At 45.1% G+C, this 16,864-nt stretch overlaps 1 protein-coding gene across 1 annotated transcript in view; it reads right to left on the reverse strand.

Moving 5' to 3' along the window:
• The window catches only part of LOC134310720 (myosin-binding protein C, fast-type-like), an 89,548-nt gene that overhangs the window by 47,409 nt on the left and 25,275 nt on the right, over window positions 1-16,864 (reverse strand). The window contains exons 2-5 of the mRNA XM_062992347.1: window positions 4,213-4,245; window positions 3,803-3,826; window positions 3,394-3,411; window positions 1,032-1,091 (exon numbers count right to left, since the gene is read on the reverse strand). Coding sequence (XP_062848417.1) covers window positions 1,032-1,091; window positions 3,394-3,411; window positions 3,803-3,826; window positions 4,213-4,245 — 135 coding nt within the window. The remainder of the gene's footprint in view (window positions 1-1,031; window positions 1,092-3,393; window positions 3,412-3,802; window positions 3,827-4,212; window positions 4,246-16,864) is intronic.

The following is a 16,864-nucleotide window of genomic DNA, read 5'->3' on the forward strand; positions in this document are numbered from 1 at the left end:
CTGTTACCCCCTGTGTTCGCCACCTAGTTCCCCCGTGTTCCCCCATGTTTCCCCTTGTTCCTCCCTGTGTTCCCTCCTGTGTTCTCCCGTTACCCCCTGTGTTCCCCTCTATTACCCCCTGTGTTCCACTCTATTACCCCCTGTGTTCGCCACCTAGTTCCCCCCATGTCCCCTTATGTTTCCCAGTGTTCCTCCCTGTGTTCCCTCCTGTGTTCCCCCGTGTTACCTCCTGTGTTCCCCTCTGTTACCCCATGTGTTCGCCACCTAGTTCCTTTATGTTCCCCATGTTTCCCCGTGTTCCTCCCTGTGTTCCCTCCTGTTCCCCCCTGTGTTACCTCCTGTGTTCCCCTCTGTTACCCCCTGTGTTCGCCACCTAGTTCCCCCATGTTCCCCCTTGTTCCTCTCTGTGTTCCCTCCTGTGTTCCCCCATGTTACCCCCTGTGTTCCCCTCTGTTACCCCCTGTGTTCGCCACCTAGTTCCCCCCATGTTCCCCCATGTTTCCCAGTGTTCCTCCCTGTGTTCCCTCCTGTGTCCCCCCTTGTGTTCCCCCCTGTGCTCCCGTGTTCCCTCCTGTGTTCCCCCGAGTTACCTCCTGTGTTCCCCTCTGTTACCCCATGTGTTCGCCACCTAGTTCCTTTATGTTCCCCGTGTTCCTCCCTGTGTTCCCTCCTGTGCCCCCCTGTGTTACCTCCTGTGTTCCCCTATGTTACCCCCTGTGTTCGCCACCTAGTTCCCCCGTGTTCCCCCATGTTTCCCCTTGTTCCTCCCTGTGTTTCCTCCTGTGTTCCCTCATGTTACCCCCTGTGTTCCCCTCTATTACCCCCTGTGTTCCCCTCTATTACCCCCTGTGTTCGCCACCTAGTTCCCCCCATGTTCCCCCATGTTTCCCAGTGTTCCTCCCTGTGTTCCCTCCTGTGTCCCCCCGTGTTCCCCCCTGTGTTACCCCCTGTGTTCCCTTCTTTGTTCCCCTGTGTGCCCACCCATACCCCCTCCCCCCCGTTCCTCATATCATTATACACACTATACGTACCTACTGTCATCACTCGGCTCTCTGGTTTCTCTATGAACAGACCGGTCAGCTCGGTCAACTCTATAACACATGTTAGATATACGCACACACACACACACACACACACACACACAGTATGAGAGATGGTTTGTGTATCACACTCATCTACAGATCCCATGTGTAACACACACATGTTTAGAGGAGCAGTGATCACATGATCACCTGTTAGATCCAGTAACACAGTAACACGGATCTTGTGTGTGTGTGTGTGTGTGTGTGTGTGTGGAACATCTACACACACATTTACACGCGTGTTGAGGAAATATGAGTTACATGTGGAGTTGAAAGTCAGAGTTCAGAGTGTTCTACAGCAGCTAAAAGTTTGTGAACCCCTCAGAAGGTTGTCCTACCAGTACTGATGCTGGTGTGAGGGTCCTTCAAAAAGTTTCCTCACTTCTTGACTCACAAACAAACGTTAAGTGTTTGGATGAGCTGGCAGATACAAGATGAAATATCTCAGGTTTATCCTGTCTGACATCAAATAAACGTCAGAGTCGATGTTATTTGTATTTTCCATGCTGTCCCAACTTTTTCTGATTTGTGGTTGCTGATGAGTGTTAGATTGAATCCCTTATCATGAGCAATGAAACAAGGGTTCACAAACTTCTTCCTGCCTGTGTAGTTTGAGTTATGGACTCTCCTGGTTCCTCAGGTCTGATTTGGATTGGACGAGGGCCGGGCAGTGGTGGATCAGTGCTGTCGGTACTGGGCTACAGGAACTCCTGGTTTACTTAAATGTGCTCTAGAGCAGTGATCCCCAACCACCGGGGCACAGACTGCACAGAAAAAATAAATAATTACAGACGCCACCAGAGCGATTACATTTCCAACACACTGCAGGTGTTATTGTCTCTCCAATCACCACTAGGTGGAAGCAGCGTCTCATTGCAGTGTTAAAAGCTCGGGATTCACACTGATCTTCCATTCTATAGTTCTTTTATCTTAAATCCTCCCGCCCCCGCCGGTCCGGGATATTATATCTTATATGAAACCGGTCCGTAGTGCAGAAAAGGTTGGAGACGCTGCTGTAAAGTACCTAAAGGATTTGTGGGTGGCACTAACTCACCGAGACAAGGACCAGGATAAATAAGTTCATGTGACCTCAGAAGGTACCAGAAGCATCAGGACCAGATTAGGAGTTTCAGCGCTCAGTAAAGTCCACAGCTTTTATTTCGTCCACCCTGATAAACGTCTCCAATCCAAATAGGGTTAGTGTTCACCAGTACACCAGTTCATCCCAGTTCATCCCAGTGTAGTTCCCTCAGTTCCTGAGTTAATCAGCTCTAGATTCTGTAGTTCTGTTGTCTCTTACTGTCTAAATCTGATGGTACCGTAGTTTCCCCAGTCCCAGTATATTATGTTACTGGTTCCCCAAAAATCTGATCTGCTCCGCCCCCGGTGGTAAAACTACCCAATAGCCCTAAATAAATCAAATTAAACAAACAAACAAAAATAAAATAATAATAATAAAAATATTAAAAGATAAAAATAAATAATAAAAAACAAATAAATAATTAATAAAAATAAGTAAGTATATATAAACAAACAAACAATAAATAAATAAATAAACAAAAAATAAATAAATAAATAAACAAATAAATAATTAATAAAAATAAGTAAGTATATATAAACAATAAATAAATAAATAAATAAACAAAAAAATAAATAAATAAATACACAAATAACAATACAAATTAACAAAAATAAATAAAAATAATAAAAAACTAAAAATTAAAATTAAAAAAATAAATAAAACAAAAAACAAAAATGAATAAATAAATAATAATAAAAAAAATCTATTTACTCATTTTATGTAATTATAAAAAGTTTATAAATAAATATGTATCTAAATATTTTTAACTGCAGTAATATTAGAAGCTTTGTGTTGATCAATTCCACACACAGTGAAAATCAAAGTTTGGATAAATATTTTGGACAGAATCAAATCTTTCTAATAGTTCTTTCTATTATTTATTAGTTCCTAGTTGCTTTAATCCACTGACTTTCCTAATTTTCTATAACTCACCTAATCTCTTAGTTTACTGACATTTATTCTCCGAGTCTTTTTAGTACATGATCCATTCCTCCAGTCTACTGGTTTCCCAGTTCAGTCCTAAATTAGTACGGCTCTTCTACTGGGGTTAGTAAATGTCATATAATCACATACATCACATACACACATATATACAGATACTGTATATATATGATACACACACAGCAGTTAAAACTCTGTATAGAAACAAAACAAAACTATGGAAAGATCACACTAATATTATTATTATTAATAAAATAATCTCTCTCTGACATGCACAGTGTTTCTCACCGAGTTCTCCTTCAGTGTCTGTGAGAGAACCATTCATCATTCATCATGTCATTACAAGATTTACATCAGAATTGATTCAGATATACAATTAAATACATCACAATAATGCATTTACTGGGTTCAGCTTTCAGATAAGAACTGTGTACATGTGCTGGTGCTACATCAGAGGCATCTTCGCCCAGCTGAGGTGGGTGTTCCTGTGCTCATGTGTTTAAATATATATATATATATATATATATATAAATCCTAAATCTTCTATATAACACTATGATTAGTGGGACAGTTGCATGTTGGGAGTGAAATGAACTCGATTTGGAACTACAGTAATTGATGTTCTGAGCTGAAAAACAAAAAATATCCAGCAGAGGGCGCAATAGTATTATTCATTACTGAAGTTATCCACACTTACCATCAGCTTCAGGCGGCTCCGCATCTGAAAATACACAACCAGATATTACTATAATATAATAATAATATAATAATACTATAATAACTAATAATAACATTAATACTAATGCTAACACTACTACTACTACTATTACTACTACTACTAATAATAATAATAACATTAATACTAATACTAACACTACTACTAATACTAATACTAATACCACTCATAGTAACATCAATACCAGTACTAATACTGCTACTAATAATACCAGTAATAATAATAATAATAATAATACAAGTAATAATAATAATAATAATAACAATGATATTAACAATAATAATAAGAATAATAAGAACACTAATAATAATAATAATAATAATAATACCAGTAATAATAATAATAATAATAATAATAAAGAAAATATTTACCAGCTTCCTTTGCAGGAGGAGGAGCCTGCGCTGCTAAAATAAATTAAGAATAAATGAATATAGTAAAAACATTTAAACTAAACAGTGATTTATGTGTGTTTTTGTATAAGGAACAGAAAAGATAATGAATTATTATTTAGTTATATTTGTAAACAAAGTCATTAAGATATAAACGAGAAAAAAAATCTTCAACAAAATGTTTTTAGTTAAATTAAACTTTCTATTTTTTTTAAAGACATACTACTAGTAAATAAGTAGTACACATTTAATTGCATTTTACAGATTGTGATGTCATAATTGGGTATAAAAGACATTTAATGGGATTTTTAATAAAAAGCATTTAATTATAAGTCGTTCACCAGTGAGGTTCAACACAGCGTGATAAACTGTGTAAGAAAACACAGTCGTAATCAGAAGATCTGCACCAGCATATTCCAGGACTGACTGGTGAACCGAGCTTTGGTTGACTGGAAGTGAGTTTGGGGTCAAGGTTCAGTTTTACTACAGAATCCAGAACGTTCCTTCTCAAAATGTCCTGATGTTCCTGAGAATTCATGATGCCGGTCACATGATCAAGATCAACATCCCCACATCATCACTGATCTCCTCCAGGCTTGACTGTGGTGACCGTGTTCTTCTGGTCACTAAGCCTCGAGTTTCTGGGTCATATGAACCGACCGTCCATGTGACCCAACAGTTCCAGTTTGGTTCTTCACTCTATAGAACCGAGTCCCAGAACTTTGCTGGCCTGTCCAAATACATTCTGGTGTGTTGTAGTCCACCCTTCTTGTATTTAAAGGTCAAGAATGCTGTACTTCATGAAGTCCTTGGTTGTTAAGTGATCTTCTTATGGTTGCCACTGATGCGTTTGTCCTACATTTAGCACATTTAGACTAAATACAGTTTGAGCCACTGAGGGTTAAAGGCCGTGCTCAGGGGTCCAACAGTGGAACCAGCTGGCTGCTAGTCCAGTACCTTAACCTTTGAGCTACCACTGCCTCTTGGAGGATCTCACCAGAGGGCTTATCTTCTCCCAATGATTTCATCATGTTGTAACCCAACTTTAGGTCCTACAAACTAGCAGAAGGTTATAAGATCAGCAATATTGTGTTGGGGTTGAATAATTGTCACTCTATCCTGCTACTCTAAAACACTATTTTACATTCCATTAACCATCTTCTCCTAGTCAGGGTGGTGGTAGGTCTGGTTCTACCAGGAAACACTGGGAACAAGGAAGGAATACCCTCGAGAGGCTGGAAAGAGACCCCTGGCCAGCTAATAGCACTGCTAAGATACCATCCAGATCTCAGTGATGGTGGGATAGAGTAATAGACCACTGCGCCAACCAAGCACCTCATTCAACTGATGAAGAAGTCATCACATCAAAGTCCAGCTCAGCAGAAATGATTAGGAGGAAAAATACTACATCTACCTGTACAAACACAAGTTCAGACTCCACTACACAAAGCAGACCACATCCATCAACAACATCCAGAAACTCCTCCAGTTTCTCTGGTCTTAAGTAGTAGAATCAGGAGTGAAGTGATCCTCTGTGACCCAGCACCAGCAATTACAGGTGCAGATATATTATACATACACATAGAGGAACCTGAGGAGCTTAACCTTAGCCTGTAACTTTGTGGCAGCCGTTCAAGAGCTGCTCCACATTAGGAGTCGTGGCCTATTTTGGGCACAGAGGTGCAGTTTCAGCATTAGCAGACAGGACACTTTTTATTCAAAGCGACTTACAGTACTGTAAGAGTATACCATCTAAGCAACTGAGACTTAGGGGCCTTGCTCAAGGGCCCAACAGCAGCAACCTGGCAGTGGTGGGGCTTGAACCAGCACTCTAACCACTAGGCTACAACTGTCAATCCCTTTTGATTTACAATCACCTCATGAGTGGTGATTCGCTCCAGGTGGAGGTTCCTCTATACATCACGGCATCTCGCTGACGTTCTCACCAGCTCTTCTGTTGCACACTTGTGTCTCTCTGAAGCCGTGATGATGCCGGATTGCTCCATCTGGTCCGTTGTTTTGCTGAAGTGGTATGTCAGCATTGTTTTGGGTTCTGCAAAAGAGCCACACTTTTCCGAAGCGCCCGTTGGTGGGGTTGGAGTTTTTCTTAGAGCCGAATGGTTCTGAGGTTTGATTTGTCGAAGAAGGCTGATGCAGGATTAGCCTCACCTGCCTTTCTGTAGCGGGGTGGGTTCCAGCCCCGTCACACAACCTGATGTTTATCTTCATCCCTACTTTTCTTCTTCCATCTCTTCCATATCACTGACCTGCTTGTGGCGTATACGGATGTTAGTGAGTAGGCCTGGCTCACAGTCAGCATTCCTGTTGATCCCAAAGTTGTTCAGTAGAGTTCAGGTCAGGACGAGAGTTCCTCTACACTGAACTCATCAAACCATCTTCATAAGGAACTCTCATTGTGCAGGAGGCTTATTTATGCCACAGAAAGCATTATCTAAGGTGTCATCACAAACGTTTCCAGAACCTTCAGGAGAACTTTGCTGGATCCATTTGGAGTTTAGGTCTGATAATGGAAATCCAGCTATAAGGTGCACTGTGACTTACACAACTCTAGTGGTCGCCAGTACCCCCAAATACCTCTCTCAACCCCCTGAGTAGGTTCTCAACCATCAAGTGCTCGGTAAAGATACTGTACTTTACTGTATGTTATAATATACAGCGAGAGAAGCAAAAGTATTGAGACACCAGCACACATCTCCACTTCACATTTACAAACGCCACGTCTTTTACCTTTAATTATAAACAGAACTATTTGTTTATAATTAGATCAGATGTTCTGCAGATGTTTCTGCTTTTCTCTAAAGCTGTGATGCTGGATTGCTCAGACTGGTCAGGTTTCTGGGAACTACCTTAAGTCTTGCTGCATTTAAAGCCACACAATGGAAGAGCGATTGCCCTAACGGTTGTGTGTTGACCCCCACAGAGCAGGTATTATTTAGGTGGTGGATGATTCTCAGCACTGCAGTGACACTGACATGGTGGTGGTGTGTTAGTGTGTGTTGTGCTGGTATGAGTGGAGTTGTTAAACACCTCACTGTCACTGCTGGACTGAGAATCGTCCACCAACCAAAAACATCCAGCCAACAGCGCCCTGTGGGCAGCGTCTTGTGACCACTGATGAAGGTCTAGAAGATGACCGACTCAAACAGCAGCAATAGATGAGCGATCGTCTCTGACTTTACATCTACAAGGTGGACCGACTAGGTAGGAGTGTCTAATAGAGTGGACAGTGAGTGGACACGGTGTTTAAAAACTCCAGCAGCGCAACACACACTAACACACCACCACCATGTCAGTGTCACTGCAGCGCTGAGAATCATCCACCACCTAAATAATACCTGCTCTGTGGGGGTCCTGACCATTAAAGAACAGGGTGAAACAGATGGACTACAGTCAGTAATTGTAGAACTACAAAGTGCTTCTATATGGTAAGTGGAGCTGATAACATGGACAGTGAGTGTAGAAACAAGGAGGTGGTTTTAATGTTATGGCTGATCAGTGTAAATACAGGTAGGTCTCATTTCTGCACTATCCCTGTTCTATCCACTTTCTCCACTGTAGGTTGAGGAGGTTTTTATTTATTTGGACGCATCTCTCAGCAGATCTTCAGTCACTGAACCCAGATCTTCTACAGTAAGGGGTAGAAATGAATAATTTAGAGGAATTTAAAGGCTGTAGGGATTCATGTTGGACTAATGAGCTAAACGATCCCAAACCCAAATCACACAAGAGCTCTCTGCACATACTTCACCTTTAACCTTTAGGTTCAAACATGGTCATGAGCTCCCGGCACTCTCTCTGGGGTGGGATTAAATAAGGAGCCACTTTCCAACTCACACTCGAATTACACACACACACACACACACACACACACACACACACACACACACACACACACACACACACACACACTGGACACTTCAGACCCCCGGAGTGTCTAATAACGACCTAATAAGATGCCATAAGACATTCCGGCCGCGCTGGATTTACTGCTTCAGTTTCATGTTCTTAGTACGAGTGTTTATTCCTGGTGTAAATGTGTTTCAATCTCACACACACACACACACACACACACCAGTATACAGCCAAAAGTTTGTGGACGCCTGCACGCTTATTGAGTCCACTAAGACACGATTTGATGAGTTTGGTGTGGAAACACGAGCAGTGGTAGCAAAGCATATAAGGTATTGGACTGGTCATTAGAAGGTCACTGGTTCAATTCCCACTATATCAAAGCTGCCACTGTTGGGCCCCTGAGCAAGGCCCTTAACCCTAAATTGATCAAATTGTGTTCAGTCAGAATTAAGGGTTGCTTTGGAAAAATTATGCAAATGTAAACGTAGAAACCCAAGTCTGACTATGGAATGCTAGGGAATCCAGGGTAAAAAACGTTCCAAAAGAGAGGAGGCTGTTATAGTCGCAAAGAAGAAATAGTAGGGATGAAGAAGATCAAAATGAATCCACCAATCAGCACAGAGAGGGTTCTCACCTAAACACACCAGCACAGAGAGGGTTCTCACCTAAACACACCAGCACAGAGAGGGATCTCACCTAAACACACCAGCACAGATAGGGTTCTCACCTAAACACACCAGCACAGAGAGGGATCTCACCTAAACACACCAGCACAGAGAGGGATCTCACCTAAACACACCAGCACAGAGAGAGTTCTCACCTAAACACACCAACACAGAGAGGGTTCTCACCTAAACACACCAGCACAGAGAGGGTTCTCACCTAAACACACCAGCACAGAGAGGGATCTCACCTAAACACACCAGCACAGAGAGAGTTCTCACCTAAACACACCAGCACAGAGAGAGTTCTCACCGAAACACACCAACACAGAGAGGGTTCTCACCTAAACACACCAGCACAGAGAGGGTTCTCAACTAAACACACCAGCACAGAGAGAGTTCTCACCTAAACACACCAGCACAGAGAGAGTTCTCACCTAAACACACCAGCACAGAGAGGGTTCTCACCTAAACACACCAGCACAGAGAGGGTTCTCACCTAAACACACTAGAACAGAGAGAGTTCTCACCTAAACACACCAGCACAGAGAGGGTTCTCACCTAAATACACCGGCACAGAGAGGGTTCTGATCTAAACACGCCATCACAGAGAGGGTTCTCACCTAAACACACCAGCACAGAGAGAGTTCTAACCTAAAAACACCAGCACAGAGAATGTTCTCACCTAAACACACCAGCACAGAGAATGTTCTCACCTAAACACACCAGCACAGAGAATGTTCTCACCTAAACACACCAGCACAGAGAGAGTTCTCACCTAAACACACCAACACAAAGAGGGTTCTCACCTAAACACACCAGCACAGAGAGGGTTCTCACCTAAACACACCAACACAAAGAGGGTTCTCACCTAAACACACCAGCACAGAGAGAGTTCTCACCTAAACACACTAGCACAGAGAGAGTTCTCACCTAAACACACCAGCACAGAGAGGATTCTCACCTAAACACACTAGCACAGAGAGAGTTCTCACCTAAACACACCAGCACAGAGAGGGTTCTCACCTAAACACAACAGCAAAGAGAGGGTTCTCACCTAATCACACCAGCACAGAGAGGGTTCTCACCTAAATACACCAGCACAGAGAGAGTTCTCACCTAAACACAACAGCACAGAGAGGTTTCTGATCTAAACACGCCATCACAGAGAGGGTTCTCACCTAAACACACCATCACAGAGAGGGTTCTCACCTAAATACACCAGCACAGAGAGGGTTCTCACCTAAATACACCAGCACAGAGAGAGTTCTCACCTAAACACAACAGCAAAGAGAGGGTTCTCACCTAAACACACCAGCACATAGAGGGTTCTCACCTAAACACAACAGCACAGAGAGGTTTCTGATCTAAACACGCCATCACAGAGAGGGTTCTCACCTAAACACACCATCACAGAGAGGGTTCTCACCTAAACACACCAGCACAGAGAGGGTTCTCACCTAAACACACCAGCACAGAGAGGGTTCTCACCTAAACACAAAAGCACAGAGAGGGTTCTTACCTAAACACACCAGCACAGAGAGGGTTCTCACCTAAACACACCAGCACAGAGAGGGTTCTCACCTAAACACACCAGCACAGAGAGGGTTTTCACCTAAACACACCAGCACAGAGAGGGTTCTCACCTAAACACGCCAGCACAGAGAGGGTTCTCACCTAAACACACCAGCACAGAGAGGGTTCTCACCTAAACACACCAGCACAGAGAGGGTTCTCACCTAAACACACCAGCACAAAGAGGATTCTCACCTAAACACACCAGCACATAGAGGGTTCTCACCTAAACACACCAGCACAGAGAGGGTTCTCACCTAAACACAGCAGCAAAGAGAGATTTCTCACCTAAACACACCAGCACAGAGAGAGTTCTCAACTAAACACACCAGCAAAGAGAGGGTTCTTACCTAAACACACCAGCACAGAGCGGGTTCTCACCTAAACACACCAGCACAAAGAGGGTTCTCACCTAAACACACCAGCACAGAGAGGGTTCTCACCTAAACACACCAGCACAGAGAGAGTTCTCACCTAAACACACCAGCACAGAGAGGGTTCTCACCTAAACACACCAGCACAGAGAGAGTTCTCACCTAAACACACCAGCACAGAGAGGGATCTACCTAAACACACCAGCACAGAGAGGGTTCTCACCTAAACACACCAGCACAGAGAGGGTTCTCACCTAAACACACCAGCACAGAGAGGGTTCTCACCTAAACACACCAGCACATAGAGGGTTCTCACCTAAACACACCAGCACAGAGAGGGTTCTCACCTAAACAAACCAGCACAGAGAGGGTTCTCACCTAAACACGCCAGCACAAAGAGGGTTCTCACCTAAACACACCAGCACAGAGAGGGTTCTCACCTAAACACACCAGCACAGAGAGGGTTCTCACCTAAACACACCAGCAAAGAGAGGGTTCTCACCTAAACACACCAGCACAGAGAGGGTTCTTACCCAAACACACAAACACAGAGTTCTCACCTAAACACACCAGCACAGAGAGGGTTCTCACCTAAACACACCAGCACAGAGAGAGTTCTCACCTAAACACACCAGCACAGAGAGGGTTCTCACCTAAACACACTAGCACAGAGAGAGTTCTCACCTAAACACACCAGCACAGAAAGGGTTCTCACCTAAACACACCATTAAAGAGAGGGTTCTCACCTAAACACACCAGCACAGAGAGAGTTCTCACCTAAACACACCAGCACAGAGAGGGTTCTCACCTAAACACACTAGCACAGAGAGAGTTCTCACCTAAACACACCAGCACAGAGAGGGTTCTCACCTAAACACACCATTAAAGAGAGGGTTCTCACCTAAACACACCAGCACAGAGAGGGTTCTCACCTAAACACACCAGCACAGAGAGGGTTCTCACCTAAACACACCAGCAAAGACAGGGTTCTCACCTAAACACACCAGCACAGAGAGGGTTCTCACCCAAACACACAAACACAGAGTTCTCACCTAAACACACCAGCACAGAGAGGGTTCTCACCTAAACACACCAGCACAGAGAGGGTTCTCACCTAAACACACCAGCACAGAGAGAGTTCTCACCTAAACACACCAGCACAGAGAGGGTTCTCACCTAAACACACCAGCAAAGAGAGGGTTCTTACCTAAACACACCAGCACAGAGAGGGTTCTTACCTAAACAAACCAGCACAGAGAAGGTTCTCACCTAAACACACCAGCACAGAGAGGGTTCTCACCTAAACACACCAGCACAGAGAGGGTTCTGATCTAAACACGCCATCACAGAGAGGGTTCTCACCTAAACACACCATCACAGAGAGGGTTCTCACCTAAACACACCATCACAGAGAGGGTTCTCACCTAAACACACAAGCACAGATAAGGTTCTCACCTAAACACACCAGCATAGAGAGGGTTCTCACCTAAACAATCCAGCACAGAGAGAGTTCTAACCTAAACACACCAGCACAGAGGGTTCTTACCTAAACAAACCAGCACAGAGAGGGTTCTCACCTAAACAAACCAGCACATAGAGGGTTCTCACCTAAACACAACAGCACAGAGAGGTTTCTGATCTAAACACGCCATCACAGAGAGGGTTCTCACCTAAACACACCATCACAGAGAGGGTTCTCACCTAAACACACTATCACAGAGAGGGTTCTCACCTAAACACACAAGCACAGAGAAGGTTCTCACCTAAACACACCAGCACAGAGAGGGTTCTCACCTAAACACACCAGCACAGAGAGGGTTCTCACCTAAACACACCAGCACAGAGAGGGTTCTTACCTAAACACACCAGCACATAGAGGGTTCTACCTAAACAAACCAGCACAGAGAAGGTTCTCACCTAAACACACCAGCACAGAGAGGGTTCTCACCTAAACACACCAGCACAGAGAGGGTTCTTACCTAAACACACCAGCACATAGAGGGTTCTACCTAAACAAACCAGCACAGAGAAGGTTCTCACCTAAACACACCAGCACAGAGAGGGTTCTCACCTAAACACACCAGCACAGAGAGGGTTCTCACCTAAACACACCAGCACAGAGAGGGTTCTCACCTAAACACACCAGCACAGAGAGGGTTCTTACCTAAACACACCAGCACATAGAGGGTTCTCACCTAAACACACCAGCACAGAGAAGGTTCTCACCTAAACACACCAGCACAGAGAGAGTTCTCACCTAAACACACCAGCACAGAGAGGGTTCTCACCTAAACACACCAGCACAGAGAGGGTTCTCACCTAAACACACCAGCACAGAGAGGGTTCTCACCTAAACACACCAGCACAGAGCGGGTTCTTACCTAAACACACCAGCACATAGAGGGTTCTACCTAAACAAACCAGCAAAGAGAGATTTCTAACCTAAACACACCAGCAAAGAGAGGGTTCTTACCTAAACACACCAGCACAGAGAGAGTTCTCACCTAAACACACCAGCAAAGAGAGGGTTCTTACCTAAACACACCAGCACAGAGAGGGTTCTCACCTAAACACACCAGCACAGAGCGGGTTCTCACCTAAACACACCAGCACAGAGAGGGTTCTCACCTAAACACACCAGCACAGAGAGGGTTCTCACCTAAACACACCAGCACAGAGAGGGTTCTCACCTAAACACACCAGCACAGAGAGGAATCTACCTAAACACACCAGCACAGAGAGGGTTCTCACCTAAACGCACCAGCACAGAGAGGGTTCTCACCTAAACACACCAGCACATAGAGGGTTCTCACCTAAACACACCAGCACAGAGAGGGTTCTCACCTAAACACACCAGCACAGAGCGGGTTCTTACCTAAACACACCAGCACAGAGAGGGTTCTACCTAAACAAACCAGCAAAGAGAGATTTCTCACCTAAACACACCAGCACAGAGAGGGTTCTCACCTAAACACACCAGCAAAGAGAGGGTTCTCACCTAAACACTTCAGCACAGAGAGAGTTCTCACCTAAACACACCAGCAAAGAGAGGGTTCTCACCTAAACACACCAGCACAGAGAGGGTTCTCACCTAAACACACCAGCACAGAGCGGGTTCTCACCTAAACACACCAGCACAGAGAGGGTTCTCACCTAAACACACCAGCACAGAGAGGGTTCTCACCTAAACACACCAGCACAGAGAGGGTTCTCACCTAAACACACCAGCACAGAGCGGGTTCTCACCTAAACACACCAGCACAGAGAGGGTTCTCACCTAAACACACCAGCACAGAGAGGGTTCTCACCTAAACACACCAGCACAGAGAGGGATCTACCTAAACACACCAGCACAGAGAGGGTTCTCACCTAAACACACCAGCACAGAGAGGGTTCTCACCTAAACGCACCAGCACAGAGAGGGTTCTCACCTAAACACACCAGCACAGAGCGGGTTCTCACCTAAACACACCAGCACAGAGAGGGTTCTCACCTAAACACACCAGCACAGAGAGGTTTCTCACCTAAACACACCAGCACAGAGAGGGGTCTCACCTAAACACACCAGCACAGAGAGGGTTCTCACCTAAACACACCAGCACAGAGAGGGTTCTCACCTAAACGCACCAGCACAGAGAAAGTTCTCACCTAAACACACCAGCACAGAGAGGGTTCTCACCTAAACACACCAGCACAGAGAGAGTTCTCACCTAAACACACCAGCACAGAAAGGGTTCTCACCTAAACACACAAGCACAGAGAGTGTTCTCACCTAAACACACCGGCAAAGAGAGGGTTCTCACCTAAAAAAAACAGCACAGAGAATGTTCTTACCTAAACACACCGGCACAGAGAGGGTTCTCACCTAAACACACCAGCACAGAGAGGGTTCTCACCTAAACACACCAGCACAGAGAGGGTCCTCACCTAAACACACCAGCACAGAGAGAGTTCTCACCTAAACACACCAGCACAGAGAGAGTTCTCACCTAAACACACCAGCACAGAAAGGGTTCTCACCTAAACACACAAGCACAGAGAGGGTTCTCACCTAAACACACCAGCACAGAGAGGGTTCTCACCTAAACACACCAGCACAGAGAGAGTTTTCACCTAAACACACCAGCACAGAGAGAGTTCTCACCTAAACACACCAGCACAGAGAGAGTTCTCACCTAAACACACCAGCACAGAGAGAGTTCTCACCTAAACACACCGGCAAAGAGAGGGTTCACACCTAAAAAAACCAGCACAGAGAATGTTCTTACCTAAACACACCGGCACAGAGAGGGTTCTCACCTAAACACACCAGCACAGAGAGGGTTCTCACCTAAACACACCAGCACAGAGAGGGTCCTCACCTAAACACACCAGCACAGAGAGAGTTCTCACCTAAACACACCAGCACAGAGAGAGTTCTCACCTAAACACACCAGCACAGAAAGGGTTCTCACCTAAACACACAAGCACAGAGAGGGTTCTCACCTAAACACACCAGCACAGAGAGGGTTCTCACCTAAACACACCAGCACAGAGAGGGTTCTCACCTAAACACACCAGCACAGAGAGAGTTCTCACCTAAACACACCAGCACAGAGAGAGTTCTCACCTAAACACACCAGCACAGAAAGGGTTCTCACCTAAACACACAAGCACAGAGAGGGTTCTCACCTAAACACACCAGCACAGAGAGGGTTCTCACCTAAACACACCGGCAAAGAGAGGGTTCTCACCTAAACACACCAGCACAGAGAGGGTTCTCACCTAAACACACCAGCACAGAGAGGGTTCTCACCTAAACACACCAGCACAGAGAGGGTTCTCACCTAAACACAGCAGCAAAGAGAGATTTCTCACCTAAACACACCAGCACAGAGAGGGTTCTCACCTAAACACACCAGCACAGAGAGAGTTCTCACCTAAACACACCAGCACAGACAGGGTTCTCACCTAAACACACCAGCACAGAGAGAGTTCTCACCTAAACACACCAGCACAGAGAGGGATCTACCTAAACACACCAGCACAGAGAGGGTTCTCACCTAAACACACCAGCACAGAGAGGGTTCTCACCTAAACACACCAGCACAGAGAGAGTTCTCACCTAAACACACCGGCACAGAGAGGGTTCTCACCTAAACACACCAGCACAGAGAGGGTTCTCACCTAAACACACCAGCACAGAGAGGGTTCTCACCTAAACACGCCAGCACAGACAGGGTTCTCACCTAAACAGACCAGCACAGAGAGGGTTCTCACTTAAACACACCAGCACAGAGAGGGTTCTCACCTAAACACACCAGCACAGAGAGGGTTCTCACCTAAACACACCAGCACAGAGAGGGTTCTCACCTAAACACACCAGCACAGAGAGAGTTCTTACCAAAACACACCAGCACAGAAAGGGTTCTCACCTAAACACACCAGCACAGAGAGGGTTCTCACCTAAACACACCAGCACAGAGAGGGTTCTCACCTAAAAACACCAGCACAGAGAGGGTTCTCACCTAAACACACCAGCACAGAGAAAGTTCTCACCTAAACACACCAGCACAGAGAGGGTTCTCACCTAAACACACCAGCACAGAGAGGGTTCTCACCTAAACACACCAGCACAGAGAGAGTTCTCACCTAAACACACAAGCACAGAGAGTGTTCTCACCTAAACACACCGGCAAAAAGAGGGTTCTCACCTACAAAAACCAGCACAGAGAATGTTCTTACCTAAACACACCAGCACAGAGAGGGTTCTCACCTAAACACACCAGCACAGAGAGGGTTCTCACCTAAACACACCAGCACAGAGAGAGTTCTCACCTAAACACACCAGCACAGAAAGGGTTCTCACCTAAACACACAAGCACAGAGAGTGTTCTCACCTAAACACACCGGCAAAGAGAGGGTTCTCACCTAAAAAAACCAGCACAGAGAATGTTCTTACCTAAACACACCGGCACAGAGAGGGTTCTCACCTAAACAGACCAGCACAGAGAGGGTTCTCACCTAAACACACCAGCACAGAGAGGGTTCTCACGTAAACACACCAGCACAGAGAGGGTTCTCACCTAAACACACCAGCACAGAGAGAGTTCTCACCTAAACACACCAGCACAGAGAATGTTCTCACCTAAACACACCAGCACAGAGATA

This window comes from Trichomycterus rosablanca, chromosome 3 (genome assembly GCF_030014385.1).
Source record: "Trichomycterus rosablanca isolate fTriRos1 chromosome 3, fTriRos1.hap1, whole genome shotgun sequence".
NCBI lineage: Eukaryota > Metazoa > Chordata > Actinopteri > Siluriformes > Trichomycteridae > Trichomycterus > Trichomycterus rosablanca.